This window comes from Rhinolophus ferrumequinum, chromosome 26 (assembly GCF_004115265.2).
Source record: "Rhinolophus ferrumequinum isolate MPI-CBG mRhiFer1 chromosome 26, mRhiFer1_v1.p, whole genome shotgun sequence".
Lineage (NCBI taxonomy): Eukaryota > Metazoa > Chordata > Mammalia > Chiroptera > Rhinolophidae > Rhinolophus > Rhinolophus ferrumequinum.
In genome coordinates, this window is record NC_046309.1 from 21846743 (window position 1) to 21873963 (window position 27221).

At 39.1% G+C, this 27221-nt stretch overlaps 1 protein-coding gene across 21 annotated transcripts in view; it reads left to right on the forward strand.

The window, feature by feature from the left end:
- CADPS2 (calcium dependent secretion activator 2) overlaps window positions 1-27221 on the forward strand; it is a 473581-nt gene that overhangs the window by 419038 nt on the left and 27322 nt on the right. For all 21 annotated transcript variants that reach the window (XM_033098855.1, XM_033098852.1, XM_033098844.1 and 18 more), the window contains 3 exons: window positions 4940-5014; window positions 16119-16202; window positions 16304-16336. In XM_033098855.1, the coding sequence (XP_032954746.1) occupies window positions 4940-5014; window positions 16119-16202; window positions 16304-16336 (192 nt within the window). The remainder of the gene's footprint in view (window positions 1-4939; window positions 5015-16118; window positions 16203-16303; window positions 16337-27221) is intronic.

Genomic DNA, 27221 nt, shown 5'->3' on the forward strand with positions numbered 1-27221 from the left:
GATTTATCATCTCTAATTATCGGAATAAGGAGGCAGCTGGTTTGAATATCGATGGCTCCTCTCTACCTCCTCGTGTTTTTCAATACCCAAATGTAAGCCTTTGATTGCAAGAATATTGTCTTAAGTCTTTTTACAATAAGCCCATCCATTTCCCATTGGGTTTATAGTCATCTTGCCTCTTCTCATTAATAATGAATTTATCCATTTGTTCTTATTTTAACATACACTGCAGTACCTGACCAATAGGCACTTAGTAAATATTTGTTGAATGAACAGACTGATTTGTTGTCACGGCTTTAAAAATCCACCCCTGTCAGAAACAACTCACTCTAGTACTTAAAAAGAAAATGGGCACACACACAAATGACAAAACATTGGTGCATTGTCAAATGATTCTTTACATTAATAGGTGGATGGTTTTGAAGAGTAATCTGCTACTGTTCATTATGTCTGCACCTGCACCTTCTCACCAGAGACAATTAGTCCCCCACAACTTTCACACAACTAATAGAGTTCAAAATGTGCAGGTGTAAAACCCATTAGCAACCCTGGAAAGTGGTAAACAAGAATCTCAACGCGAAAGAAGGATTTTATACTTTGCTTTTAATCTCCACCAAATATACCCACATAATGACACTGGCTTTCCCTCTTTGTATGTGCTTGAAATAAGTTTTGGAATTGTTGCAAATTAGTAAATACATCGCATGCATAGGGGAGCCTGTGGACTCCATTCTATAATAAGCAGCAAATAAAGCTTTTGAAAAAACGAGCTCACCACACAATTTGGAACCTTTTAAAAATATGTACTTACTACATAGAGAAACCTAGCAGAGATTATTTTTCTGAATTATAAGGGGATTACCTCTGCAACATCTCTAGTAAGTCGTTATTAAGTTGGTGCAAAAGTAATTGCGGTTTTTGACTTTTTTTTTTTTTTTTTAACCTTTAAACCGCAGTTATTTTTGCACCAACCTGATATATTGTCATTGTAAGGGATAAAGCCTTCGTGACTCCTTACCCACAAGGCAGCCCCTCTGTGCTCCTAAGTTATGATTCTGTTTTCATACGTGGCACGGGATGATGCAGACATGCTCGGCCACAGCCCAGAACAGTGTTTAATGGAGTCATTAGCGAGTGAATGATCTGCTCATGTGACAGCTGTGCATATGAGTCAGCAATCTCAGGCCAGTCCCTCGGGGACAGATGTTGAGAGCACAAAACCACCAGGGTTTAGAAATCCTTGTTACCCATCCCTGCAGAAGAGCAGACTAATGCGTGGGCATGAGGCCATCATCTGCCCTCAGAGCCTCTGCATCCCACGGCCCATCCACTGGGGAGGAAAGCACGCTAATGGGGCAAGTGAGGGTGGGGTGCTACTTGTGTGGGATTTGTTCTCAATTAAAGTAAAACACTTCCATTTCCAGAACTAACAATCCAGTACCTTTAAAATGCACGCCAAGAGAAGAACCAAAATCTTTTTAAGAATGCTGGATTACACTGGTATTTGATTAGTCCTCATTTCTTGTGTGTTTTCATGCGGTCAGGTGAAATGATATTTCCCTGAGTGTAGGACAGCAGGGTTGCAGGCCGGTGCCTGATCTCTGAATTCCCTGGCCTCTGTGAAGTAAGAGTGCTCAAGGGCTGTTTTAATCTAAGTTCAGAGTCTTCTGCTGGAGAAGCAAAGCACCAACAGTTTGCTTTCGAAGGAATATGTGGGGAGAATTAGTCTAGGAATGGCCTGGATTCTACCAAAACCCTGGAATGTAGGATCATTGACCCAATCTAAGAATTTTACAGGTTTTTGTTGTTACAGACAAAAACTGCAGAATGTTATCAAAAATGTGCTCTGTTCATCTAAATAATTATAAATTTTAGCTTAGGTAACATAAATGTCTCTGCAGAGAAATTCTGTTCTTCTTGCCATCTCTTTTTGTGTGTTTGGGTTTGTCTGGATCCCCTGATGAATAACTTTTTCTAGCTAACTTTCTGTTGACCATATGCTGCATATGTTGTTCTCTTTGTAGAATGTATATGTAAAACAGGAATTTTGCGGTCATCTCCCCGGTCCCACCCACAATGCTCCCATGCCACTTGTACTAACTGTGCAGCTATAGCAGATTCTAGAAGTTCCCAGTAGTCTTCAGATTCGATGTTAGTGTAAGTCAGAGCTAATCAGATAAATACACTAGCAAAATCTTGTATTATACAAACCTAAAAACCTTGTGTTATTCGAGTTTTTGCCTTAAGTAGTACATTTAAGATGTATACTTTTCTTCCTTTTTCACTTCCTCTCCCTCAGCCCCTCTCCCACTCTCCTTCTCTTCCCTCCTCTCCTTTTGGCTAGATCAGGTATCAAAATAGCAGTCTGTTGTTATAGGAGAATTTTACGGCTACCAGCATCCATGGCTTTCCCTGCTTTTCAATAAAAAGAGACCTCTTTAGTGGCTCATCTTTTGATTTTAAGAATTCCCCAAATTGGTTCAACCTAAAGGTTTAACATATAAAAGCTCCATATTCTATTTTCAATAGCCTTCTGATGACATTTGAAAACTTTTGTGTTAAAAAAAAAAGAAATTTATGGCAAATGGAGATAAACATTGAGGATGAGGCGTATTTAACAATATGGGGGGCCGTCCTGGTGGCTCAGGCGGTTGGAGCTCCATGCTCCTAACTCCGAAGGCTGCCGGTTCGATTCCCACATGGGCCAGTGGGCTCTCAATCACAAGGTTGCTGGTTCAACTGCTCGAGTCCCGCAAGGGATGGTGGGCTCTGACCCCTGCAACTAAGATTGAACACGGCACCTTGAGCTGAGCTGCCGCTGAGCTCCCGGATGGCTCATTTGGTTGGAGTACGTCCTCTCAACCCCAAGGTTGCGGGTTTGACTCCTGCAAGGGATAGTGGGCTGCACCCCCTGCAACTAACAATGGCAACTGTACCTAGAGCTGAGCTGCGCCCTCCACAACTAAGATTGAAAGGACAGCAACTTGACCTGGAAAAAGACCTGGAAGTAAACACTGTTCCCCAATTAAAATCCTGTTCCCCTTACCCAATCTTTAAAAAAAAAGAAAAAAAATACGGAACCATTTGGAGGTCTGGGTGCCTCCATCCCTGCATGTTCTCTAATACTTTCCATGTAAGAAGGAAGTGAGAAGCTTGAAGCCTATTTGCTATATCCCTTTCCTATTCTACCCCAACGGGAGTCTCAGTCTGGTATTTCTCCCCACTGCCCAGACACAATTTGGAGAGAAGGATGTGAGAAGAGAGTGGCAGAGAGCCAGGCCAGATCTCATTTGCATAAGCTCCTTAACTGCCCAATCAGCTGAGCCCCTTCAGCTGGAGGGGGGGCACTTTTTTTGTACCTATATCTGTGGTTGGGCAGGACTTCCCGATCATCTCAACTACCAACCAGCTTTTCTAGACTCTTTCTCTTCTACCTTTTTTCCCCCTCTATTTTTTCCCCCTTTGCTTCTCTTCAAATTGTTCCAAAAGCAAAAATGTGAGCACTGCTGCAACAGAAAGCTACCCTCTATGTTTCTGTTCCATTTATCCTCTGCAGAGCACTGATTTAGGAATCAGTAAGGCTTTAAGTGAGACAGACCCTTAGTATTTCACTTCACTGGGGGAAATACATGCCTAGTAAATGTCACATGTGTGTGTTCATTTTAGACCACTTGTCAACACACACACACACACACACACACACACAACAGAGAGAGAGAGAGAGAGAGAGAGAGAGAGAGAGAAAATAATTCACATACTCAAAAATTATGCTTCCTTTCTTCATTTTCAGGTGACCACTTGTAACTGTCAGCATGTCAGGGAGGAATCATTCCTGCGTATTCCAAAGCAGATCTCAGTTGATGTTTTGTTCTGTGTGGAAACTTTGAGACATGTTTTCAGAAGGAAAAAAATAGCTTTCAAAAACTTACATCTTAGGAAACCATTCAACCAGCAGCTGTTAAGTCTGTCTAATGTTTATACTGACCTGAGTACTTTTACTCCTTGCATTATGTTAGCTGTTCCAAGAAGCCTTGAACCATCAAGATAGGGTTAGTCTTTACAAGTCACATTTTCTGTGAAGTGGCTGTTGGGGACAATCGGCTGTCAGATAAATGCTTCTAAAGGAAGAATTACTGTTTAAATGAATGTGCCTTCACACACCGTAGAAGCCGAAGCCCCTGCTAATTTAAGAATGGGGCTCTCTAGTATTCTCTAAAGAAAGCAAAAAAGGAGTCTTTCAGGTTTATTTTAAATACATCTTTTTTTGCATTTACTTAAAGGCGCCTTTTTCCTGGGGAAGCAGTAATAAAACGATGGAGAGTGAGTGCCGTTTCATTATACCTTTTATGGCCTATTAATTTGTTACCATCTATTCACCTTTGTTGATGAAATTTTAATTTTGCTCTTGCTTGAGCATATTGTAAGAATTGTATAAACTGCTGCTCCCTGCACTGACAAAAAGATCCTTTTAGAGTGAACAATTGGGAGCTCATTTTATTTCTAGAGCACATTTGAAATAACTTATGAATGAGAGTTGTCAGACATGAAATGCTGTATTAATTAAATCTTTTTCTAGTCTTTTTGCTTCTTCAGCTAAACCAACCCTTTAGAAAAATACACGGCCACTTTAATTATAGAGGAGAAGACAAAAAGTATCCTTCACATTCCTCCGCCTGAATAAGAATAAGAACTCAATTCATCTATATAATAACCCCATTAGCTGCTTAACTCAACAGTGCACATGGGAAAATTTTCAAACCACAATGTAAAAAGTGTTGATTGGGTGGATCGTTTTCAAGGTTTTGTTCTTCCAATGTTCAAAATGATCATTTTAAGTAAATCTGATATGTTGTAACTAGTAGCTGGAAAGCATTTATGACTTAATGACAAAAGTTTTGTGTCCACATCAACTAATACATCTTTCTCTTTTCATATCTAGCAACAGTACCATTCAAAAATAGACGATTTGATTGACAGCACTGTAAAAGAAATCATTTCAATGCTAGTTTCAAAGGTAATGTATTATTTATTCACCTTTTTAAATCAAACTGAAAAATTATTTTCAAATGAGAATTTTTAGAAATATCTGTCTTATGTTTTGAAATACCTGAGAAATCATAGTTTAAAAAATAGATGCAAGAAAAGTTCAAATTTTAAGAAAAGTTACGAGCAAAATATGAACACTCTTTGTCAACAACTTTTGGTGTTGTGTTTGTCATTAATTTTGGATTTTCTTGCTATTGTTCTTTTAAAAATAACTCTGTCTTCCAGTAATGCCTTATTATTACACATTCATGTTCTCTTACTGTTTGTCTTATCTCAGGGGCTGATTTGAGTAGTTACCAGTCCTTGAATCTGGCCTATTTATTGTGGTGACAGCAAGGGGCTCCAGAGCTTGTCTCATAGGCAGATGGAGAAAGCTGACGCCGGGCCTCTCCACTCCCAGGAGTCTCCCACGACTTCCTATTTGATGCTCCAAATATCTTTGACAAAACTATGGCCTTTAATTGTATGCATAGAGATAAATCATAAGTGAGGGTTTCATTGAATGATTCGATGATTTAAAATCCCACTAAGGCATAACAGAATGCTGTGGGTGACATTTAAGATCAGGGAAAGAGAATGTTGTAGACTGCGCCTGAGAAGCATCTGAGAGCACTGGGCACTGAGAACAATGGGGAGAGAGAATGGACATGCTCCCAGGAGTACTGTCAGATGAGCACACACATCCCTGGCTCTCATAAGCCTCTCACAAGGAACCCAAATCAGGTGTCATAGAACAATTGGAAGAATGTACAATAAGCAAAGTAAAAACCAACCCCCATTTAATTAACAAAGGACATGTTGTTTAGAAAAGAAAAAACAGAGATGCCCAATGAGCATGAAGGATGTTAAGCCTTATTCATAATTTAAGGAGAGCAAAAGAACTATGATTACTATACTATTTTTCCCTAACAAATTAGCATGTACGTTTTTAAGCTAACACCTTGTTTTAGAAAAGATGGGGTGGAACAGTCACATTTCCTTGGTACGGGAGTATAAATCGTTACAATCTTTCCAGAAGATAGTTTAGAACCATATCAAGTGCATTAATACCCTCTCACCTAAGATCCTTTTTGCCATTTTTTTCTTACTACTCAGAGAAATGCACAAAATACACACACACACACACACACACACACATACACACACACATACACATACATATATACACGCATTGATATTTGTCACATTTTTTTCTAATGAAAAATTGGAATCAATTTTAACCTATTAACATGACGGGAATTGAACATGACGGGAGTGTTAAATTATGGGACAGCTATGTTAAGAAAGTGTGCTTTCAAAGACTATAATGATAAAGGAAACGTTTTATAATATAGTATTCAGTGAAAAAAAAAGCTGAATATTTAGAAATGTAAAGTATGATCTGAATTGACGTCGCCGCGTAGAGAAAACACACCAGAACAATCACAGAGCTTTTCTCTGGGTGGTGGAAGTATAGTTGATTGAGGGAGGGGGTGGTTTTTCAAGTTTTTTTTGTATCTTCCAAATTCTCCGGTTGCAGGTCTTGATGTGGAAAACAGTTACAAAGAACGATGATGTTAGAATATTACCCGCTCTTCATTTGTTCTTCTTTCCCTGACTTCTCCCAACGCACAGTCACATAACACACCCTCCCCAGCAAGTGGAAAAGGAAAAGGTGAACAGGAAAACCATGCAGGAAGTGGGAGGAGAGGTGAGCCACTGGAGAATGAAGCTCCTGTAGGAAGAGTACTAGTGAGATTTCTGCCCTCCCGGGAGCCCGGCACAGCAGCCTGCAGTAGTCCACAGCCCACTAACGTGAAATAAAGTTAACATCGCCCCTTCATGGTCTGTGAGCCATTAGGGAAGTTTTATTCAGATGGAACCTCCCAGCAGCCCAGTTCTCCTGTGGAAGTTGTCTTTTGTGAGAAGGGAGCATAATGACAGTAACTGAAGTGTGTGCTAGCATGCAGTTGATAAAGGGTTAAAGAGGCAGCAAGGCAAAAAAGGCTGTAACTAGTTTGGGGGTATGGGGTCAGGGGGAGGAATGTTGCAGAGGAAGCAGGCAGGGCTATCCATCATCTGCATTCATTTCTAGCAAAGTAAGAAACAACATTTTTCTGTATCAAATGTATCTGTTTAATTGAAAAATAGTATATTTGAGTTATGTAAGGAAATGATGTTTTAGAGATCACACTCCAGTAGAACGGGATCCAACAGAACTGTGTGGTGATAAAAATGTTTATACCGCACCATCCCACATAGTAATTACCAGCCGCATGTGGCCATGGAGCACTTGAAATGTGGCTGGTGCAACTGAGGAACTGCAATTTTAATTTTACCAAATTGTACTAAATTTAAATTTAAATAGCCTAATGTAACTAGCTATTACACTTGGAAATCAGGTTTAAACTATAGTTTTCCTCGGTGGATCCTTTGACCTGCAGTCAAATAGTACTTACGAATAATCTTTAATTCCTTGGTTGAAAAGTATAAAATAAATTCATTGCATATTTTGAATCAACCATCTTAAGCGTCCATAGGAGATGACAATAAAAGGTAGTTTTTATTTTATTAGGCAAAGGTAAATATGATTCTGTAATATGATTCTTAAATGTTAGCATGCCAGAAAAGGACCTGAGCACTTGTTAAAATGCAGGTTGCCAGGCCCAGCTCCCCAACAATTCAGAGTCAGAAACTTGGGAAGAGGGGCAGGAATGTGCACAGCTAAGCAGTCACCACGGTGATTTGGACGTAGGGTTTCCTGAGCCAGACTTTAAGAAACACTGCTCTGATGCATGAGCATGCAGGCTGTCATAGAAACTACCTTTAAACTTCAGTATATTTAAAAGCAAAAGAACCACTAAGATCGCATATTCACATTTGTTTTCACCAAAGAAGAAATGTTGTGTTTTTTTTTAAGGAGGTAGTTATGAAGTATCTGCAGTGACTCGGCCACTGTATTTATTTATTTAATTCATACCACATAAAACCTAGGAAATGGGCAGTCTTGTCCTGTGTCACAGATAGGAGGCATCTAATCCTCAAAGTCGTTTAGTAAACTGACCAGAGTCACACACTTGATAAATGACACAGTCAGGATTCCAACCTCTGAGCTTCAGATTCTTCATCCAGTGCACTTGCTGCATCCAGATCTCCAGGAAATCAGTAAAAAGCAAAGACTAAAAATTCAGATAGGTGACTTCTATGTTAACTGTCTTTTTACCCTGTCAAATTCCAAGACCAATCCTAGACGTTTTTAGAGTATATTAACTCAATATAAAGCAGATGAATAGACTAGTAATTCTTTGTATTGTATCCCAAATGTTTCTTCCCGCATTTTAATTGCTTTGTGCATATTGATAAATATATTTGTCACATTTGGATAAAAAGTAGAAGCAACATTTGGGTAAAATAAGAAGCAACATTTGGGTAAATAAGAAGCAACACTTCCTTCTTTTTACCTCCTCTTTTCAATCCCACCTCCATATCCTCTTCTCATCCCACACATCTTCACAAATAATTTGAAAAGGAGCCAAGGCTCTTAATCACGCATAGAGCTAAACAGTGAAGTGTCCCAACTGCACACTTTACGTGCCTAGAAAAGATCTTGTCTTTTTCCATCCCTGTGTCCTCTCTCCACCTAGCAGCTAACTGATGGTATTCCTTGGGTTTCTATCTTTAATCTTTTTTTGAACTAATTCCCCAAATTGCTGTGACTTTCATATTTCTGACGTTAACTATAGGCTGAGGATTCTCCATTCTCTCCCGGAGAGGCAGTGTGGAATTATGGTTAAAAGCCCAACGTGAGTCCTGAGGCGTTTAATGTCTTCCTCCTAAGAGCAACAGGAAGTCATTGAAGGATTGGAGAGGCAGGAAGTAGGGGTAGGAAATTAATCATATTTGTATTATAAGAGGATTCATCTGATTGCCTGCAGCAAACAGGTTAGAGAAGTAGTAAGGAGGCTGTTACATTGGTCTCTGGTGGACTAATCCAAAGACATTTAAGATACACCATGGACAGGGATGCTATAGACTGAATGTTTGTGTCCCCACCCCCAGTTCATATGTTGAAACCTAATAATCCCCAATGTATTACCGTGTTTCCCCGAAAATAAAACCGAGCCGGACCATCAGCTCTAATGCGTCTTTTGGAGCAAAAATTAATGTAAGACCTGGTCTTATTTTATGATAAGACCAGGTCTTATATAAAACTGAGTATAATATAATATAATATAATGTAATATAATATAATATAATACCGGGTATAATATAATATAATATAACTGGGTCTTATATTAATTTTTGCTCCAAAAGACGCATTAGAGCTGGTGATCCGGCTAGGTCTTATTTTCCGGGAAACACAGTAGTATTAGGAGGTGGGAACTTTGAGAGGTGATTAGATCATGAAGTCCTCATGAATGGGATTAGTGCCCTTATAGAGAAACATCCCACGTTGCTCCCTAGCCCCTTCTGCCATATGAATACTGAACCAAAAGACATCCTCTATGAACCAGGAAGTAGGACCTCACCAGACATCAAATCTGCCAGCACCTTCATCTTGGACTTCCCAGCCTCCAGAGTGTGAGAAATAATTGTTGCTAAGCCACCTAGTCTGCAGTATTCTGTCCTAGCAGCCCAAACAGACTAAGACAAGGGGTGAGTAACAAGGAGAGAAAAGAAAACAGTAAGGATTACTCCTAAGTTTATGGCTGGAAGCATGGGGTGCTGGCTGATGCCACTGACGGATGCACGGAGCCCTGGAAGAGGAACAGATTCTTAGGGAAAGACCATGATGTCAGCATTGGACATGCTGAGGTGAGCTGCCTATGAGCTATGTAAAGGAGGAGATGCCCAGGAGACATTCAGATATTTGGGTCTGGAGTCAGAGGAAGTAAATGGAATCAAAACAGCAATGTGATTATAAGATTTCAACTATTAGAAATGATCCTATATCAGTGGCTGCTAACCTCAGGCATATGTGCTATGATTCTATATCGGTGGCTGCTATTCTCATGCGTAATTCATAACTGGGAACCCTATGGAAGAAGTCAAGAAATAAATGGAAGAAATGAAAAGCCACCTTCAAGAAAGGTGGGGGAACCCCACAAAGATGCCTCTAGCCAGAAAAGGATGTACACAGTTATTACAAAAAAAGATAGTAGGAACATTAATTCTTGCCAAAGAAAAGATGCAAGAAATGCCAAATTTTTTTGCCACCTTATATTAAAATTCGTTACATCGGCCAAAGTTTCTGATAGTCAGAAGAGCTGGACTCTGTTCCTCTTCATGTTAGCGGCTGGGTCTCCTTGCACAGCTCAGTTTCTTCATCAAAAATGTAGGAGTATTGGACGTCTACACCTTTCTCTCCGTCTAAAGCAAAGGTTCTTGTATCCATTTGTTGTGGGAAGGCTTCTGGGGCCCCGCGTCCTTTCTCCCAGGCTCTGGAGTCCCACGCGTTGTGCCAGGGTTGGAACGCTGAGATCATCGAGCAGGGACTTTTCCAACATTGTTATAAGGTGTATAAGATGTGTTTTTACATACTTTCATGTTTATAAGATACATTTAATGTTTTCAAATATACCTTGGGGAGCACCCTAAAATACACCCCTGATCAAAGCAGAGCTGTTCTGATGGAGGAGAGGAAGGAGGCCTGGAGCCCTACCTGTGTGGCCTCATCTCCAAGGCAGGCCTGTTTGGCAGCATCCACCCCAGAGTCCAGTCCCCTTGTTCACGGATGAAGAAAGAGGTCTGAGGTCATGAGGTAGCTAGCCACAGACCAGGACTTGACCCGCGTGGGCCCTTTCCACGGCACCACACAGAACTCAGCAAAACCAGGGAATGAAAGAATGGGAGCTTCACCTCGACCCTTCTCATGTCCCCCTCTACCTGGGTTGTACTGTCCAGCCTGTGTGTCCTTCCTTTGATATTTGTCGCCCACAGGTCTACGTGCTGTGGGACGAGCTTGGCCAGGTACTCAGGTGGGGCAGCTGTAAGTCAGGTCCATGAGAATGGAATTCATTATGTGTAGCATGAGGCTGCTGATGAGAAACTGGGCGGGCTGTGGAAAAGATCTGGTCAGTGGAAGTGGCCACCAGAGCAAAGAAGGAGAAAATGACCGGTAATAGGGGCTCAGTAAATTCTGCGTGTGAATGAAAAGAGCATAGCAAAATATTCAACTTTCTAACTCTTCAATTATTGCAAAAAGGATTTAGGAAAGACTGTATACTTTCTCACTAAAAGCATATAGATATAGATATATAGTTATATATATGTAAATATACAGAGGGTGAAAAAAATGTGTACACATTTTAAGAAAGGAAAAAACTGTATTAAAATTTGAATACTCAATATATACCAATAACAAAAGATGAATACAAGCCATGTTTGACTTCTGCAATTACAAAAGGTGCTCAAAGTGGTTACCATCAGCATAATTTTAATACAGTTTTTCCTTTCCTAAAATGTGTATACATTTTTTTTGGCACCTTCTGTATATACACACACATATTCTTTCTAATAACCTAGAATATTTTCCACTGAATTTCTCTTAAGAATAAGACAGACAAAGGATAAATCGGACCTGACTGCCTAGATGACGTAATTGAAATATCTTTCCAGTTCAACCTGGTGAGAGTAATGTGATTAAATTTGCTTTTTGAATCAAGGCCATATATCAGAAGACAACTGTTCAAATCCAAGCATTTGCTTAAAACAAATAACACACTATTAGGAGCCATTAGGAAAGAGGCAATGCAAAAGAAGACAGGTCACCCTATTTATGGGGCAAAGGAAAAAGGAACGATGAGAGAATTGTGGAGAATTCACCAGCATCTGGGCTGGCTGTGCTATTTTGGAAGTTGTCGTAGATACTTTGCAGAACCAGGTGTGTCATGAAGAAAGCCGTGCTGGTGGATCTTATCCATCCTAAATGCAGGTGTGGATAATCTGGAAAGAGCCTTTAGGACTCAGTTGGAACAGAGGTCCAGAGATTCACAGTCTGATTCACAGCTGGAGAAAAGAAGATGAGGAAGACACAATTGCATTGTATCCTAACAGGAACGTTCCCATTCAGGGAAGGAAACCTGTTTCCTTCCACTCCACGCTGTTCTTGTTCCATGTGGATTTTTTAACAACATTGGTTATTCCTGATCTTACCAAATATAATACATCTGCTAATACATATCTCCGGCCCCACTAACATCTCCCCTCCCCAAATAAAACCACCTAGAGTTTTATGATCAGTCTTACTTATGGATGGATCTTTTTCCTATGGAAGATTTTACAACTTGCAGCATCAGTGACACAGATATCCCTTGTTCATTTCATGAAATGTCGTGGCGAAAAAAGCAAGAATTGTGTGTGTTTGAACCCACCAAGCTATAGCTGGAATCCTCCCTCATGTTTTTTCATTGGACTTTGTGTTTCTATGTTCCATACATGTACAAAAGTGAGTCTTATGCCTGTTATAAAATGCAACAGAAAATGTAAGCCAGCGTGCCCTGTGGCATGCTTTAGGTTTCATTCTACTAGTATTTTCATCTCTAATTTCCTTGGATGCATTGGGAGGCAAAGTTGGGAACTACCCAGACAGACTTTAGGTGTTAAATATTATTCAAGCAAACCCAGTAAATGGCATCTACAATAAAGAGCAGGGAAACAAAGAGATTAGAGTGTTTCATTCCAACCCGACACCCTCGGGAGAACAGAGAGCAGAAGGCAAACCCGTGGATATTTATATACTCCCTGAGCTGTAAGGACAGAGGTCACAGGGAGCAGGGAAAGACACAGCAACGAAACCCAGCACTTAACTGGATTTCTTTGGAATCTTGCTGTTTGGTGCAATTAAAAGCCAGATGGAAAATATATCATTATTAGTTAATCTTGATGTAATCGAGTTTGGTTTTTCAGGCTTTTCTCCCACGCAGACCTCAACAAAAATCTTACAAAGAAACCCTTCCTGTAGGATGGGCACGGCTCACCTGAGTGATCGCAGGGGAGCAGTCACTGTTCACTGCCATGTAAGCACATAGAGTCCCTGTGGTGAGGAGCCTCCCCGGGGACTGTTTGGGGTTAGGGAGGAACCTAAGGAGAGGCTCTCCACCATTGTTAAAATTGTCACAAAGAATGCTGTGACACGAATGCAGCAGACCAGGCATCCACACATAAGACATCTCAGCTATAACCCAGTGCTGCTTCCTACTCTGAAGAGAAGACAAGCCAGACAGATGCCACAGCAGGGAAGCTTCTGCCCTAAGTTCACCTGCCAGTAGGCCTCCCCCAGGGTCATTTTATCCACTCTGTTTCTGCTGTCCTGTGGCTCAGCTCCTGCGCCACCTTGTAAATGAAGCGTACTCAGCATCCTCCAGTTGAAGCCATTCTTTCCCTCCTCCGGTTTGCCCATGTGCGCTGGCCCATAACTCTGCCTGGTGTCATGACCAATTGTATACGTGTCTGTCTCTCCCGCTAGTTTGTTTGTTCCTTGAGGGAAGGGTCTAAGACACCTATGTTTTTGTATTTCTCAGATTAGGTGCTCAATAATAATAATAATTACAACCAAATGACATTTACTAGCACTTATTATATGCTGGGCACACTGCTTATATCATCTTATGTAATGCTCACAATTCTGTATCGTGTTGGTTACAAACATGGGCTTTGGAGCCAGATCAGCTGTGTTCAAAGCCCCCTCCTCTACCATCAGCCATGCGGCCTTGAAACAGATGGGATTCCAATGCCGGTCCTCTGATTTATAGACAGCCTCAACTCTGGTCTACCTCCAGGATCCAATTCACTGAATTAGACCCATCAAACTCATTATTACTCCTTGTTACTAAACCATCCTAAGGCTGCCCCCAGTAACTCGTGACTTCACATAGTCAGGGTTCTAGACTTCCTATAATGGATAGTGATTTAGCTAATCAACTCAACAGCATTCATTCTTTTCATTCCTTCAGTATTTTGCCATTTTCACAGTCCTTTCTCATAAATCATCTCCACACCATCCTTGTAATGCACAGGACAGCTGTCATTTTTTTTTCCACTTTACTGATAAATGCAGGGAAACTATAGAAGCGCAATGTCCAGACTGTCGCCTCATGGTCAGAAGGTGGCAGAGCTGCAACTTGAACTCTGACCTTCGAAATCCATGCACAGAGTTCTTGTCTCTACCTCGCCTTGTACCTCAGCATCACTCCCAAGTGTGAACATGTACTCGCTTCCGGGCACCAAGAACTAGTTGGTGCTGTGCTGGAGCCTTCAGTGGTTCAGGTTGTCTGGTAACCATAGCGATTGTCGCTCTCCTCCTGGCACGGGAGGTCACCTGGCACACACCAGCTCTTCTGATTTGAGTTACAAGAGACGAGACATTTTCCACAGAGGGCCATTAACTTTGGAATTCCCTTCCCCTAGTCTGACATGGCCCTAGAGTATTGGTCTTCTGGGTCTTCGCAAACCACGTCAAGTTGGGTTAGCCAGCTGTGATTGGTAAGAAATCCTAATCGGGCAGGAAGAAAGTGCTAAATTGACTTTCAGTTGTGAGCAATTGTAATTTTGTGGTTTTTTGCTGTTTGTATCCCTTAGGATAAGTAACCAGCTGTACACATAATTCTCATTCTTTAAAAATAAAACTTGAGTCAGCAGTTTGCATGGTTTTGTTTCTGTGTTCTTACATCAGGTCGCAAATGATGTGATGGAGAAACCTATAGGGAAGTTCTTGTTTCTTTTGCGTAAACTATTTTGCAGTAATTGACCAGCCGCAGAGAAAAGATTATCTCCTGTGCACTCAGTGAGTTTTCTAGTCATCAGAGACCAATAAGCTGTGTCCCTAGAACTATTACCACTTTGATGAAGAAGCTGCTATGTGAACAAAAACCAGCCTTCATTAATTTCCCTTTTCGTATTTAAAAAACCTTGTCAGTATTTTCCCTTTGGGAGTGTACAATTTGTCAGTAGTGCATATGATTTTAGTCGTAAAAAGGGAGGGTGTAGGGCAATAGATCCTTATTGATATCTCTTGTTTATCTTCATGCCAGATCTTAATGTCTCCAGTCGATGAAATAAAATTCTGCGCATTTTTAATTACGTTACAGTATACATGTCTTAACTTTCAGTTTGTAGAAATATAAAATTTTAGAAACATAAAACACTTTTGAGACTAATTTTAATTCCATATGCCCCCCAACACACACACGTGCGCGCGCGCACACACACACAATTTCACTGATGGAGAAACTGGAGCAGTGATGGCCTGAGCCCACATAGTAGTTAGTACAGAATCAGGATATATATTCTCAGTCTCGTGCTCTTTCTTTTGTACCTGCAGTGTGTGTATCTGTTTTAGCTCCCTAACTTCTTTGTAAGCTTCCGAAAGCAGCAGGATGGTCCTTACACGCCCCAATTAGAACTGTTTGATAAATGCTTGTTACATAATGTCAGACTTCATTTCAGTGTTTTACAAGAGCCCTAAATGTTACATGTCCCTTTTTTTATCGGTCCATTTATATTCAACTTCTTCTGTAGACAGAAAAAGTTAGGAAATGACCAAGTGATATATGATAGAAGGGATTTAATTAAGCTTGACAATCATTTCTTCTAGACATCTATATGTTTTTTACTAAGGTATAATGGACATGTAAGATTATATTAGTTTTAGGTGTATAACACAATTATTTGATATTTGTTTATATTGCGAAGTGATCACAAGTCTAGTTAACATCCATCCCCATACATAGTTATATATGTTTTTTAATTGTGATGAGGACTTCTAAACATCTGTATTGAAGTTGAAAAGTGTTTTAAAGGGATAGTCTCAGGAATTTAAAGTTATTTATTAACGGTTTAAGTTTTCTCACATGTAGCAACCAGACTCCCATTACACAGAATTGTCCTGTCCTTAAAAACGTCTATGTTATTTTCAGCAATGGGAAAGACCTTAAAGTTTATCTTTAAAATGAAAAAGTAAACATTGTAAGTCTGCCCCTCAGTTGCATACATTGTGGATTTCTGTGCCTTGAAAGAAGTTGGTCCAGAAATCATTTGCCCTGTTGCTGGTTTGTATGCACAGTAATTTTCTAAATACCATAAACTGTTTTTAGTTTGTTGCAGTGTTGGAAGGGGTGTTGTCGAAGCTGTCAAGATACGATGAAGGCACTTTCTTCTCATCCATTCTGTCATTCACTGTAAGTATTTGAGCTCTCCTCTGCTGTTGCTTGACTGTTGTCATAGTACTTACCTAGCAATTAAGAAAATAATTCTCTTAATTATCTCTTTTCCACTTAAGGTGAAAGCAGCTGCAAAATATGTTGATGTGCCAGTAAGTATTTTTCATTTGCTTTTTAAAACTATATATAATTCTTTTTCTTTTTTTTTTTTTAAATAATAATTATAGTTCACCACGGGTTTATTTCACATCTTTAAACAAGTGCCATTCCCTCAGGGAGCAGCTTATTTTTCTTAAGGGCTAGCCCTCGTAACAAGGCTTGGGAAGGTTATTTCAGTGTACTTTTTCCATTTTAACTTTGGAACTCCTATTACAGAGATCAGTTCATCGTGAAAACATGTCAGCTCAGTTGCAGAGGGTCTAGCACGCTAGGATAGGATAGGAAATGCCTCACACTATTTATAGAAAAATGCTCACTCTCCCAGCCCTTTATATGAAAGATGTAACAGGTTTCTTATAGGAGTTAAAGTAACAATAAAGATGAACCGGTTAAATCAAAGAACTAATTTTCTAAATACAGAGGTGTTAGAAATCAATATTCACTTATTTTAACATCTGGTTTTTCACAGAATTCTTGGGAAATAATTTGTAACCTGTAAATTTGCTCAAAAATTAAGATACCGTGGAAGGAAATTATGAAACTTACTTAGCTACGATGAATAAATTCACGTGATACATACATTCAACAAGTTAGTGCAGCATTCGTAAGTTGGTAATCATAACAAAATTAGTTTTTGCCTTAAGTCCTATTAGGACATATGTGATCAGATACTAAGGTGTTCTGTTTAATCATGTATCTTGGCATATGTATGAATTTTCAAAGAATTAGAGCACAGTGGAAAAAAACTTAAAATTTAAAACTAGAAGGAATGTAAGTCATGTCATTCTTTGATGGAGCAGCGTCACATCTCTGGAACGTCAGAATAAACATTAGTGGTTTGAGTCCTGGCAAGTTTGTATATCAGTTGTAGACGGCTATTATTTTTTTAACACATAACCGCGTTTTATACTATGAACTAGATCAGGGGTGTCCAAACTGCGGCCCAGGATCCATTGTTAATTGGCCCGCAGCAAATTCCAAAAATATATTTAGTTTACTTAAATAAACCAGGTGAGGCAATACGTACTTCACCTCGAGTGAGTGGCCCGGCTGTTTGTGTATTTTACGCAGATGGCCCTTGGTGAAAAACGTTGAAAAAAGTTTGGACACCCCTGAACTAGATAGTCCCCAGATGTATTGCTGCTATAGTTATTATAAGTGGGCAGTGGAAATAAAAAGGCCACTGACTTTCCTGCCTTTGTTTGGGGTTTCTTTGGAGCAAGGCTTTTATATTTTACAAAATATAAATATAACATAAAATGATTCCCAAAGAAGTCTTGGCATACTTCTTGTCTTGTACCGAGAGTCAGAAAATCGTGCTGGGCAAATCAGCAGAAATCATCACATGTGTAGGGTTCTACGAAGCAGCAGCACAGAAGAGAGAGGAAGGGAGAATTAAGGGGAAAAGTTTACCTTTGCTGTCTAAAAGAGATAAGTGATCACAGGCACACAATGAACTTCATCAGAATTCTTAACACATATTTTATAGTATAGTTTTTGTTTCATTTTGAGTTACAAGTGGAGCGGCACACCATAATATTCCTGTTCTCAGGGCTTTGGAAGTTCTTGATTTGACCCTCGGCTAGATTTGTTCAACCCCATCGGACTTCAGAGTTGAAAGATACAGAAAATGGTTCATTCATTCTCCTTCTCAGTATAGAAGTTCCCTCCCCCGATACACCTCACAAAGATTCATTCAGCCTTTAAAAATTTGTTTAGTGATTGCAGGCTCACCATAAGACAGCCTCCCCTTATATATAATGAGTTGAAATTTTATAGCTCTCTGAATTCTGCCTCGGTTCTGACCCCACTTCTGCTGGATAGCCCTTCAAATATTTGACGACAATTATCCCCAGAGATATGGTGGCTATTCCATGGGATGTCATGTCTGAGGAGTTCTTGTTTTCTGTGTTAAACATCCTCAATTTCCTCCCTGAACTCACAAGTTAAATATTTATTTCATATGTACTAAGTGCCAGGCCCTGGGTATACATGATGAAAATAGCCGTTCAGTATTTAAGGATGAAAGAGATAGAGAACTAGGCACATCATGAAAACAGCTACAGAAATTGTACCCAGATGCTTAATCATGGCAGTCACTCTCTAGATGAATTCCAGATTACCAACTAATTGCCCACCTCTCCCACCCCCAGCATAGCCTACTAAACCTTAGATGTGGTCTGGCCATGGAGAATTACTAAGGAAGGAGTTTGGTCTTGGGATCTGGACATCACACCTCCATTATTGATGCTTCTGCATATTAACTTCAAAAGCTATGAGGTGCTGTTAACTGTTATTTCTTTATGCTAAACCTCCAGCAAACATGCCTCCCTGAAACAGTCTTTTAAGGAGAACCTTTTGAGAACAAAAGAACACTGGCTCACCTTTTACAAAAATTCACTCAAAACAGATTTAAAAAAAACCTACCTATAAAATGCAAACTATAAAACTTCTAGAAGAAAACATAATAGATATATATGTGGACGTTGTTTTGGTGATGATTTTTTAGACACGACACCAAAAAACATCCATGAAAGAAAAAAATTGTAAGTTGGACTTAATAATCGACTGCTCTGCACTGTTAAGAGAATGAAAAGACAAGCCACAGACACATATTTGATACTGGACTTGGACCTAAAATATCCAAAGAACTCTTAATACTCAACAATAAGAAAGCAAGCACACAATTAAAAAATGAACAAAAGATCAGAACAGACACTGCAGCAAAGCTATATGGATAGCAAATAAGCATGTGAAAAGACGCTCACCATCATTTGTCATTAGGGAAATGCAGATTCAAACCATGAGATACCACTGCATACCTATTAGTACGGCTAAAATTAAAAAACAAAACAAAACAAAAAAAAACCTGGGGTGGCCGGTTAGCTCAGTTGGTTAGAGCGCGATGCTCGTAACACCAGGGTTGCCAGTTCGATCCCCAGGGGGATTCTCTAAGCTGCACCCTCCACAACTAGATTGAAACAACTACTTGACTTGGAGCTGATGGGTCTTGGAAAAACACACTTAAAAAAAAAAAAAGTGTAAAGAAAAAAACTAACAAAGCAAAATGTTGACGAAGATGGAAAACAACAGGGACTCTCATTGCTGGTGGAAATGCACAATGGTAAAAGCATTTTGGAAAACTGACAGTTTCTTACAAAGCTACACAGTCTTACTGGGCAACTTAACCAGTTACATTGCTACATATTTATCCAACTAATTTGAAAACATGTGTCTACACCAAAAGCTTCATTCAAATGTTCATAGCAACTTTATTAATAATCACCCCAAATTGGAAGCCACTAAAATGTCCTTCAGTAGATGAATGGATAAGTAAGTGGTGGCATAGCCATACAATTGGAATACTTTTCAGCAAAAAAAAAGGGAATAAATACCTATCAGGCCACGAAAAGACACAGATGAGTCTTAAAGGCATATTGCTAAGTGAAGCCAGAGAGGGCTACATTCTGTATGATTCCATGTACATGACATTCCCGTAAAGGTAAAACTATAAAGATTATAAACAAATTAGTGGTTTCCATGAATTCAAGGTCAGGGAGGGTTGAGTAGGTGAAGCCCAGGGAACTTTTTAGAGCAATGTAACTATTGCATGTGATACTGTGATGGAAGGTACATGACAAAACCTAGCTTTACAGCACAACGATTAAATCTGAGTATAGGCAGAATTTTAAAGACCAAGTAGGAGATCATGGGATCCCAGGATGGAAAGGAGACTGTGATAAAATAATCTAATTCTATTGCAAACGTGTGGAATAACCTCACTGAGAAAGATGGAGCAGAAAGTGCTGAGTAACTTTGGAAATGAGTGAAGTCTATAAAAACAAAAGAAAAAGGAACTGTACATAAGCATTGTACTCTGGTTGATAAAATGTCTCCCCACAGGCTAACAATTCAGAAACCACTGTACATGTACATGGCACGTGAAGGGATGGTAGTTGGCGGGAGCCGTTTCTCACTATTGAAGTGAGAGATTGGAGACAAGCAAGAGGAAGAGGCTCTGCTTCCTCTTGTGGTAATGGACTGGAGTTGGAAACATCAGTGTGGACGTGTATTTAGCTTAATATAGAATTGGTTACATATAGAAAATTTTTAGATATACGTATATGCATGGGTTAGTATATACACATATACTCGTATTTCCTTGGTCTGTTAGCTGAGAGAGCTGAGAAGCAGTGATATACCCCAGTAGCAGCAAGCACACCTAGTACCCAAATCTTGACCTCTAACCTCCAGTAAAACGAACCAGGACTCCTTGGAGAAATGGCTGATACCAGGACCTGGGCAGGAAATACCCAAGGTGAGCCTGGAGCATCTCATGGTGACAGAAAGTAAAGTGTTTTAAAAAACACACAATGATAGAAGATAGCTTAAAAGGACACAGACGACAACTGAAAGAGCTCCCAATGGCCTGAACTAGAAAAATTTGAGAAACCAAATAAATTAGGTAGTATTAAATTATAACCAAAAGTATAAACTAAATATTCATTTGTCCTTACTGATATAATAAATGATTGATCAAGTAAATAAATGGGGAGAAAGGTAAATCTCTGATGTAGAATTCCAGATAATTAATACAGATACTTTACTCCCGAAGAGACAGTACAACTCCCCACTCCTTAAGGCTGTGAGTAGTGACTTTCTTCCAAAGAATACAGTATGAAAAAGAGGGTGGGGAAAATAGATTTACTGTGGAGAAACCTGACAAATACTATGGCAGCCAGTTGATTGAGGTCAGCATCAACAGTGACAAACTATGTTGAGAGTATTGACTTTTGATAAATACTCTGTGGTCGTCCTCTGAAAACCCTATACTCCAGTCTAATAATGAGAAAAATATCAGACGCATCCCAATAGAGGGACATTTTACAAAATACCCAACCAGTAGTCAAAATTGTCAAGATCGTCAGAAACAAAGATGCTCTTAGCAATTGGCATAGCCAAGAGGAGACTAAGAAGATATAATGACTAAATAAATGTAATGTTGGATTATGGATGGGACCATGGAATAAGAAAAAAGGACATTGGGTAAAAACTAGGAAATATGAATAAAGTGTGGACTTTAGTAAATAATAATACATCAATATTTGTTCATTAATTGTAACAAATATACTAATGTAAGATGTTAATAATAGGAGAAACTGGATGTGGGGTGTATGGGAACTCTGTACTATCTTCACAATTTTTCTATAAACCTAAAATTGTGTATTCTAAAACAAAAAGTTTACTTTTTTTAAAAAAAAGAGCACTGTGCTAGGACTTAATAATACCTGGGTTTTAATTCCCTTCATGCTGCTATTTGCCCTTGAATTAACTGTATGACTTTGGGCATTACTTTTCTTAAGCAGCGTCAGTTTAGTCATCATAAAATGGGTGAATAAGTTATATACACTGCATTAGTGCTTTTAACTGTGACACTATCATTCTTTGAATTCTTGGTATCTGTCCTGTTCCATCCAAGAGACAGTCGAGCCTAAAAATTTCACCTAGAAAATGATGAAAAGATGAGGAGCTAGAAAAGTCAGTGGAGAAAGTAGCAATACCTTTTAGCGATACTCTCATTTTTCTTTTTTTTTTTACTCTCATTTTTCATAACTTAGAAAACCCATAAAAATTGATTCTATAAAATGGAGTATTAGATATATAAAAGCTAGCTATGAAATTAAATGACATTCCTAATGCAGGAAAGAGGGAGAAGTTTATATTTGTTTCTAGAACATACCTGAATGTCTGATATTCCTTACAGTTATGGCATAGCTGAAGATGTGTAAAAGTTAATAACAGAAAATGCCTTGACTCAAGCCCTTTACATATAGCATGTTATGAACATAGTTTTATGTATCTTTGTAATATAAACTTTTTGTGACACTTCTGTATAAATGAAAAACAATTTTACGTAAGAGGAAAAAGAAAAATCAATGTCTTTCTGAAGAGGACTGAATTCCAGTGTCTGTGTTTCTTAGCAAAGAAGCTGGTAGGGCCCTTTCTGATCAAGGTGATAAACTGTGACCTTTGGATGCATGATTTGGTAGATTCGTTCTTGGTGAAACAGCCCTGTCCTGGAGTTGTCATTACACAGCTCATGGCCCCATCATAGAACCGCAGAATGTACGGGTTAACAAAGACCTTAGACATATAAGAAGAGCAAGACCTGAGAGAAGTGAGTCTGTCTGTTCAGCAGTAATTTAGAAGAAGGGAACTCAGGCCTGGCAGAGAGATAGCTGGTACTTGAGGTGAGGACCAGCATGAAAATGTTCACATTAGCTTCCCAGACGGGAACAGTCAGCCAAAACCAATTATTCAATAGGGTGAAAGTGTTATATTAGAACTATCCCCCAAAAAAACAAATATATTGCCTGACTATAAGACAGGGAATACTCACATGATGGCAGTGTATGTAAAAAAGTTGTGTGAAAAATCATGAGAGACAATAATGTGGGCTAGCTGCTAAAAACAAACAAACAAACAAATAAACCCACAAGGTAGGATGGACTGGACCTGTGGAAACAACACAACAGGGAAGCGGCCCACCCAGACTCAGGAGCCAGCCTGCCTGTGTTGGAATTCTTGCTCTATCACCACACTTAGTGTCTGTATGACCTTGGGTACCACGTTGGTCTTTTTACAACTTTAGTAAGGTATAACTGATATATTAAAAACTGCATATATTTAATATAAACAATTTGATGAGTTTGGATGGTCTTGATAACATTGTCATACACATTGCATATGACCTGGTGCTAGACAGTGAGGTGACACACCTAAAGAGACGTGGAGGACAAGATAAGGATTACTGTGACCAGAAGAGACCAGGAACAATGAGGAAGCAAAGGAGCAATTCCCCACTGGTTGGCTACGCAGTGCTGGTGTCTGAGGCTGGTGGTCCTCCTGAGAGGATACACATAGCTTATCTTTCTCTTGTCTGCATTAATAATCCTCTCAAATGTGCTGCCTTCCTTATGACACTTGCCAGAGAGTTGTCATCTCCCGACTCCCCAGAATGTGGCTTGAATTCAGCCCTATACTGGACGGATTTAATGCGGACGCCAGGAACTCAAGTCCTGCCTTTACCCCTGCTAGCTGTCTGACCCGTGTCCTTTCGTGTTCCCACCTGTGCAATGAGGATAATAGTATGATCTCTGTGCTGCCTCCCGCACTAGGTTCTTAGGAGGATTTACTGAGGATATTAATAGGAAAGTGCTTCGTAAATGTCAAGCGCTATTGCAATAAACAGGATCGTCTTTGCTTCCACCTGGAACGATGCTTCCTGTCCCCATGTATTTCTCTACTGTTTCCACCCCAACTTCAGAACATGAGCACCTTCCAAAAGAAAATCACTTTCCTGCCACAGAGGGAAAAATATCCCACCGTGTTTCTTTACTTTACTTCTATTTTAGAATAGGAAGCACCTGGCATATATCAGCGGTGACTTTCTCTGTTCACTAAGAATGGTGCTTGCCGTCTGGCTTTGCTTTCTTCTGATATTGTTTATTACTTAGACAAGGCCACTTGACTCCTCAGTGGTTTGTGTCAGAAGGAGAGCCAGGCAGAACATGGGGAATGGAGCACCTGACCACTGGGACATACTCTCCTGGAGAGGACTGATGACACCAGGACCAGGTTAGAGGAGCGGGGGAGGTTGTGAATTGTCCTTCCTAGACAAGCGCTTTGCTTCTCTCATCTTTAGTCCTTTGTTTTTTGGCCTGTCTGCCTCATGTTTACTAAGGTAAATCCATAGACTACCTCTGGACCCTGACATTCTAGCATTCTCGGGTCTCCTCTAAGCCCAAAATCCAAAAGGTTCCAAATTGGGACTGAGTACATCTCAATTTTAGCAGCTTGATGGAATAATACCCACAGCATTTGTATTTCCCTTCAAGGCCTCAGAGCAGTGTCTGTCGTTGATAGCATAACAACTGTAAATAGATCAGAGAAAGGTGAGTGGACGTTATTGTAAACTGGTAGATTTAATAATACCTTTGTCATCATTACAGTCATTACTCATGAAAATAATAGTATAAAGCTAGGATGTGACACACATATAAGCACATTCCTTGTCTGGAATCCTGTGTCCAGAGCTATTTCTCTAAACTCTGAGGCATGGGTGATCCTTATTCTAGATCAGAAATAGCAAGAGATATTAGATGCCTATAGTCTCAAATGGACTAAACGTAGCAAGATTTAAATTGAACCCCACATCTCAATTGAAAATCAATCTGCCTCTTTTCCTTAAATGTTGCAGGCGAGTATCTTAAATTATCATTCAGCATCCGTTTTAATATTTTAAATAACCTCCTGTTTAGAAGGATATCCCCCAGTAATACAACAAAAACATCTGACATGCTAATGCTCAGATCTATAAATGCGTAAACTTTGTCATTACTTAGAAGAAATTGTGGGAAGCATTTATGTGAATGTTAAGAATGAATTCAATATGCCTGCCTCAGAAGCATGAATGATAGCAGATTCTGACTTCAAATCCTCTCCTAGACAAAGTTACGGCAGAAATCTGTCTATACTCACAGTATACTCGTAGACAAAAACAGCCTTACTCAGAGGAATAACTCTGGAGTAACGGAACCCCTTAAAAGTGAGACTGCACAAAATGAACACATTTAAAATACACATGTTAACATGCGCCAAGCCTAAAAAATGTTTTCAATAGCATCTGGATGCCACTGTCTTTAATTCAGAATTTTCTTCCCAACTTGGAGACAAAATATGTAAGTGTTATATATGGAATTTTGAATGTGGCTAGATTTAACAAAGAGAAAGGTGACTTCCTTGCCGCTTTACTGCTTGATAAAATAGTTCAGAATTGTTCTAAAGGACACTGAGAATGTTTTTATTCATTGTTTTAAAAAATAGGTACACTGTTATTAGATAATCATGAAAAATGCATATCCTTCTGAATTTCTCACTGTTTATGTCCCCCCCCCCATGAATGATTTCTCTTCCTGGGCTTATATAATATTTAAGTAGGCATAAATATAGTTGAAGGCTTCAGTTCTGTGTGTTTCCTTTTGATTTTCTTTGTGAATACAATATAATTATTCTACTTAGTAAACTTGTGAAATATATATATTTTTACAACATAGTAATAATCATAGCTATACTCAAAATCTTCTATTTTTTAAAGTATTTGATAAAGTATTTGCGAGCTTATAACTTATTTAAACTGCTCCAAATGCTTTTAATGAAAAGCTTAACTTGAAGAGCATTTTTACTCACGTATAAAAATGTAGAAATTGCTGCATAAATGCCAAACTCTCCCTTAAACTATAGTGTTTCCAGCAATACCCAGGATAAGTTATGTGTTTGTAGAATGATGTCCTATGTTCCTTGGTGATCTGTTATAGACTGTTTCTGATTCTGCAATGCAAGACTGAGCTGACAATTGTTCCTACACAATTTCAAATTGAGAACACATACTGTTGTTTTAAATCTTACCAGACCCATTTTTGTCCAAATGGTAATAGTGACCAGATTCAGGTATTTCATTTACTAACCATGCAGATCACCATAAATCAAGATATCACAGTTCTGCTCTTGCTTGTTTCTTGAAGGCAAGCTTTTCTAGGTTAAGAGAAGTACACTTTTAAATTAAGTCAATTATACTGTAGCTTTTAGTTAATCTTTGAGACTGGAATACTATATTTAAAAATTTGTCTCCTTGTTAACTATGCACCATGACAGTGTTTGCATAGAGTATTGTTAACCTCCAGTGGAAGGTTAAGTGGCTTCTTCTGTATCTAAATCTGTCGCTGTGAAAAATGACTGCCGCATTGCACCCACCTACCCAGGAATGGGGGAAGCAAAACTTACTATACTTGTGGGATTAGGTTTAGCAGCGGGAAGTAAGAGCATTTACAGCATATAATTAACAAAGTGGTTTTTTTGTTTGTTTTTTTCTTGTTTTAAACAGCATGTTCATCTCACTCAGTTAGCTAGCGATTAACGCTTCAAAAAAATTTGTTGGAGTCTGCATCCTTCCTTAAACTCATTCACTCACCGGTGTGTTCTGTTATTTATGCAGCCAGTGTCAGAGGAACTCACCTTACCATACTTTACTTCCTTCGATATTTATTGATTTATTTATGCTCAAGGGGGACTCTGTTTTGATCCTTGTGTCCTTTTATTACAACTCCGTTAGCCAAATTCTGTTCTTTTCTGAATCGAATTAGAAGTAACTCAGAAACTCCTATTTTGATATTAGAAATTACTATCCTAATAAGCAAGATGAAGAAGTTAGTGCTTAGTAAACTGAGGCTCTCAGTGGTTTAATTGGGAGTAATAAAAAAAGTATTTACTCTAAGTGGTATTTAATACATAGCGTGCTTGCTACGTGGTTTTTAATTATTATTTTCTCATATGTGTTAGGAAAATTATAATTTAATTGCCAATAAGAAAAGACTTCCAAATGTAGTTCTCTAGAATATGAAATGCTTGATACAAACTCATCCAAAATCCACAGCTGTTGACGTTGGGCAGGCTGTGCCTTTGGTAAGGTTTGGTAGTCCCTCAATTGTAGCGGCATTCTGTCTCTGCAAGGCCGTCACGTGCATTCTTTTCATTTGCACTCCAGGAAACAAAAATTCAACAGAGTGTGCTTACTTTTTTGTTTTTTACCTCAACTTCTTTTCTTAACAAAATAACATGTAGTTATGGAATTAGAAACAGTGACTTCCAAAGTATGCAAATTTTACGGCCAGAAAACTGTCTTTGCACAAAGGAGCACTGAACCAGTGATAATGTCTTCTATCCAAACACATTTGTACTGTAAGTAGAAACTGTTTAAAAGGAAAATTACATCTTTTTCAGTAATTTATCGGAGATAATTACCCTTTATACACCAAAGGA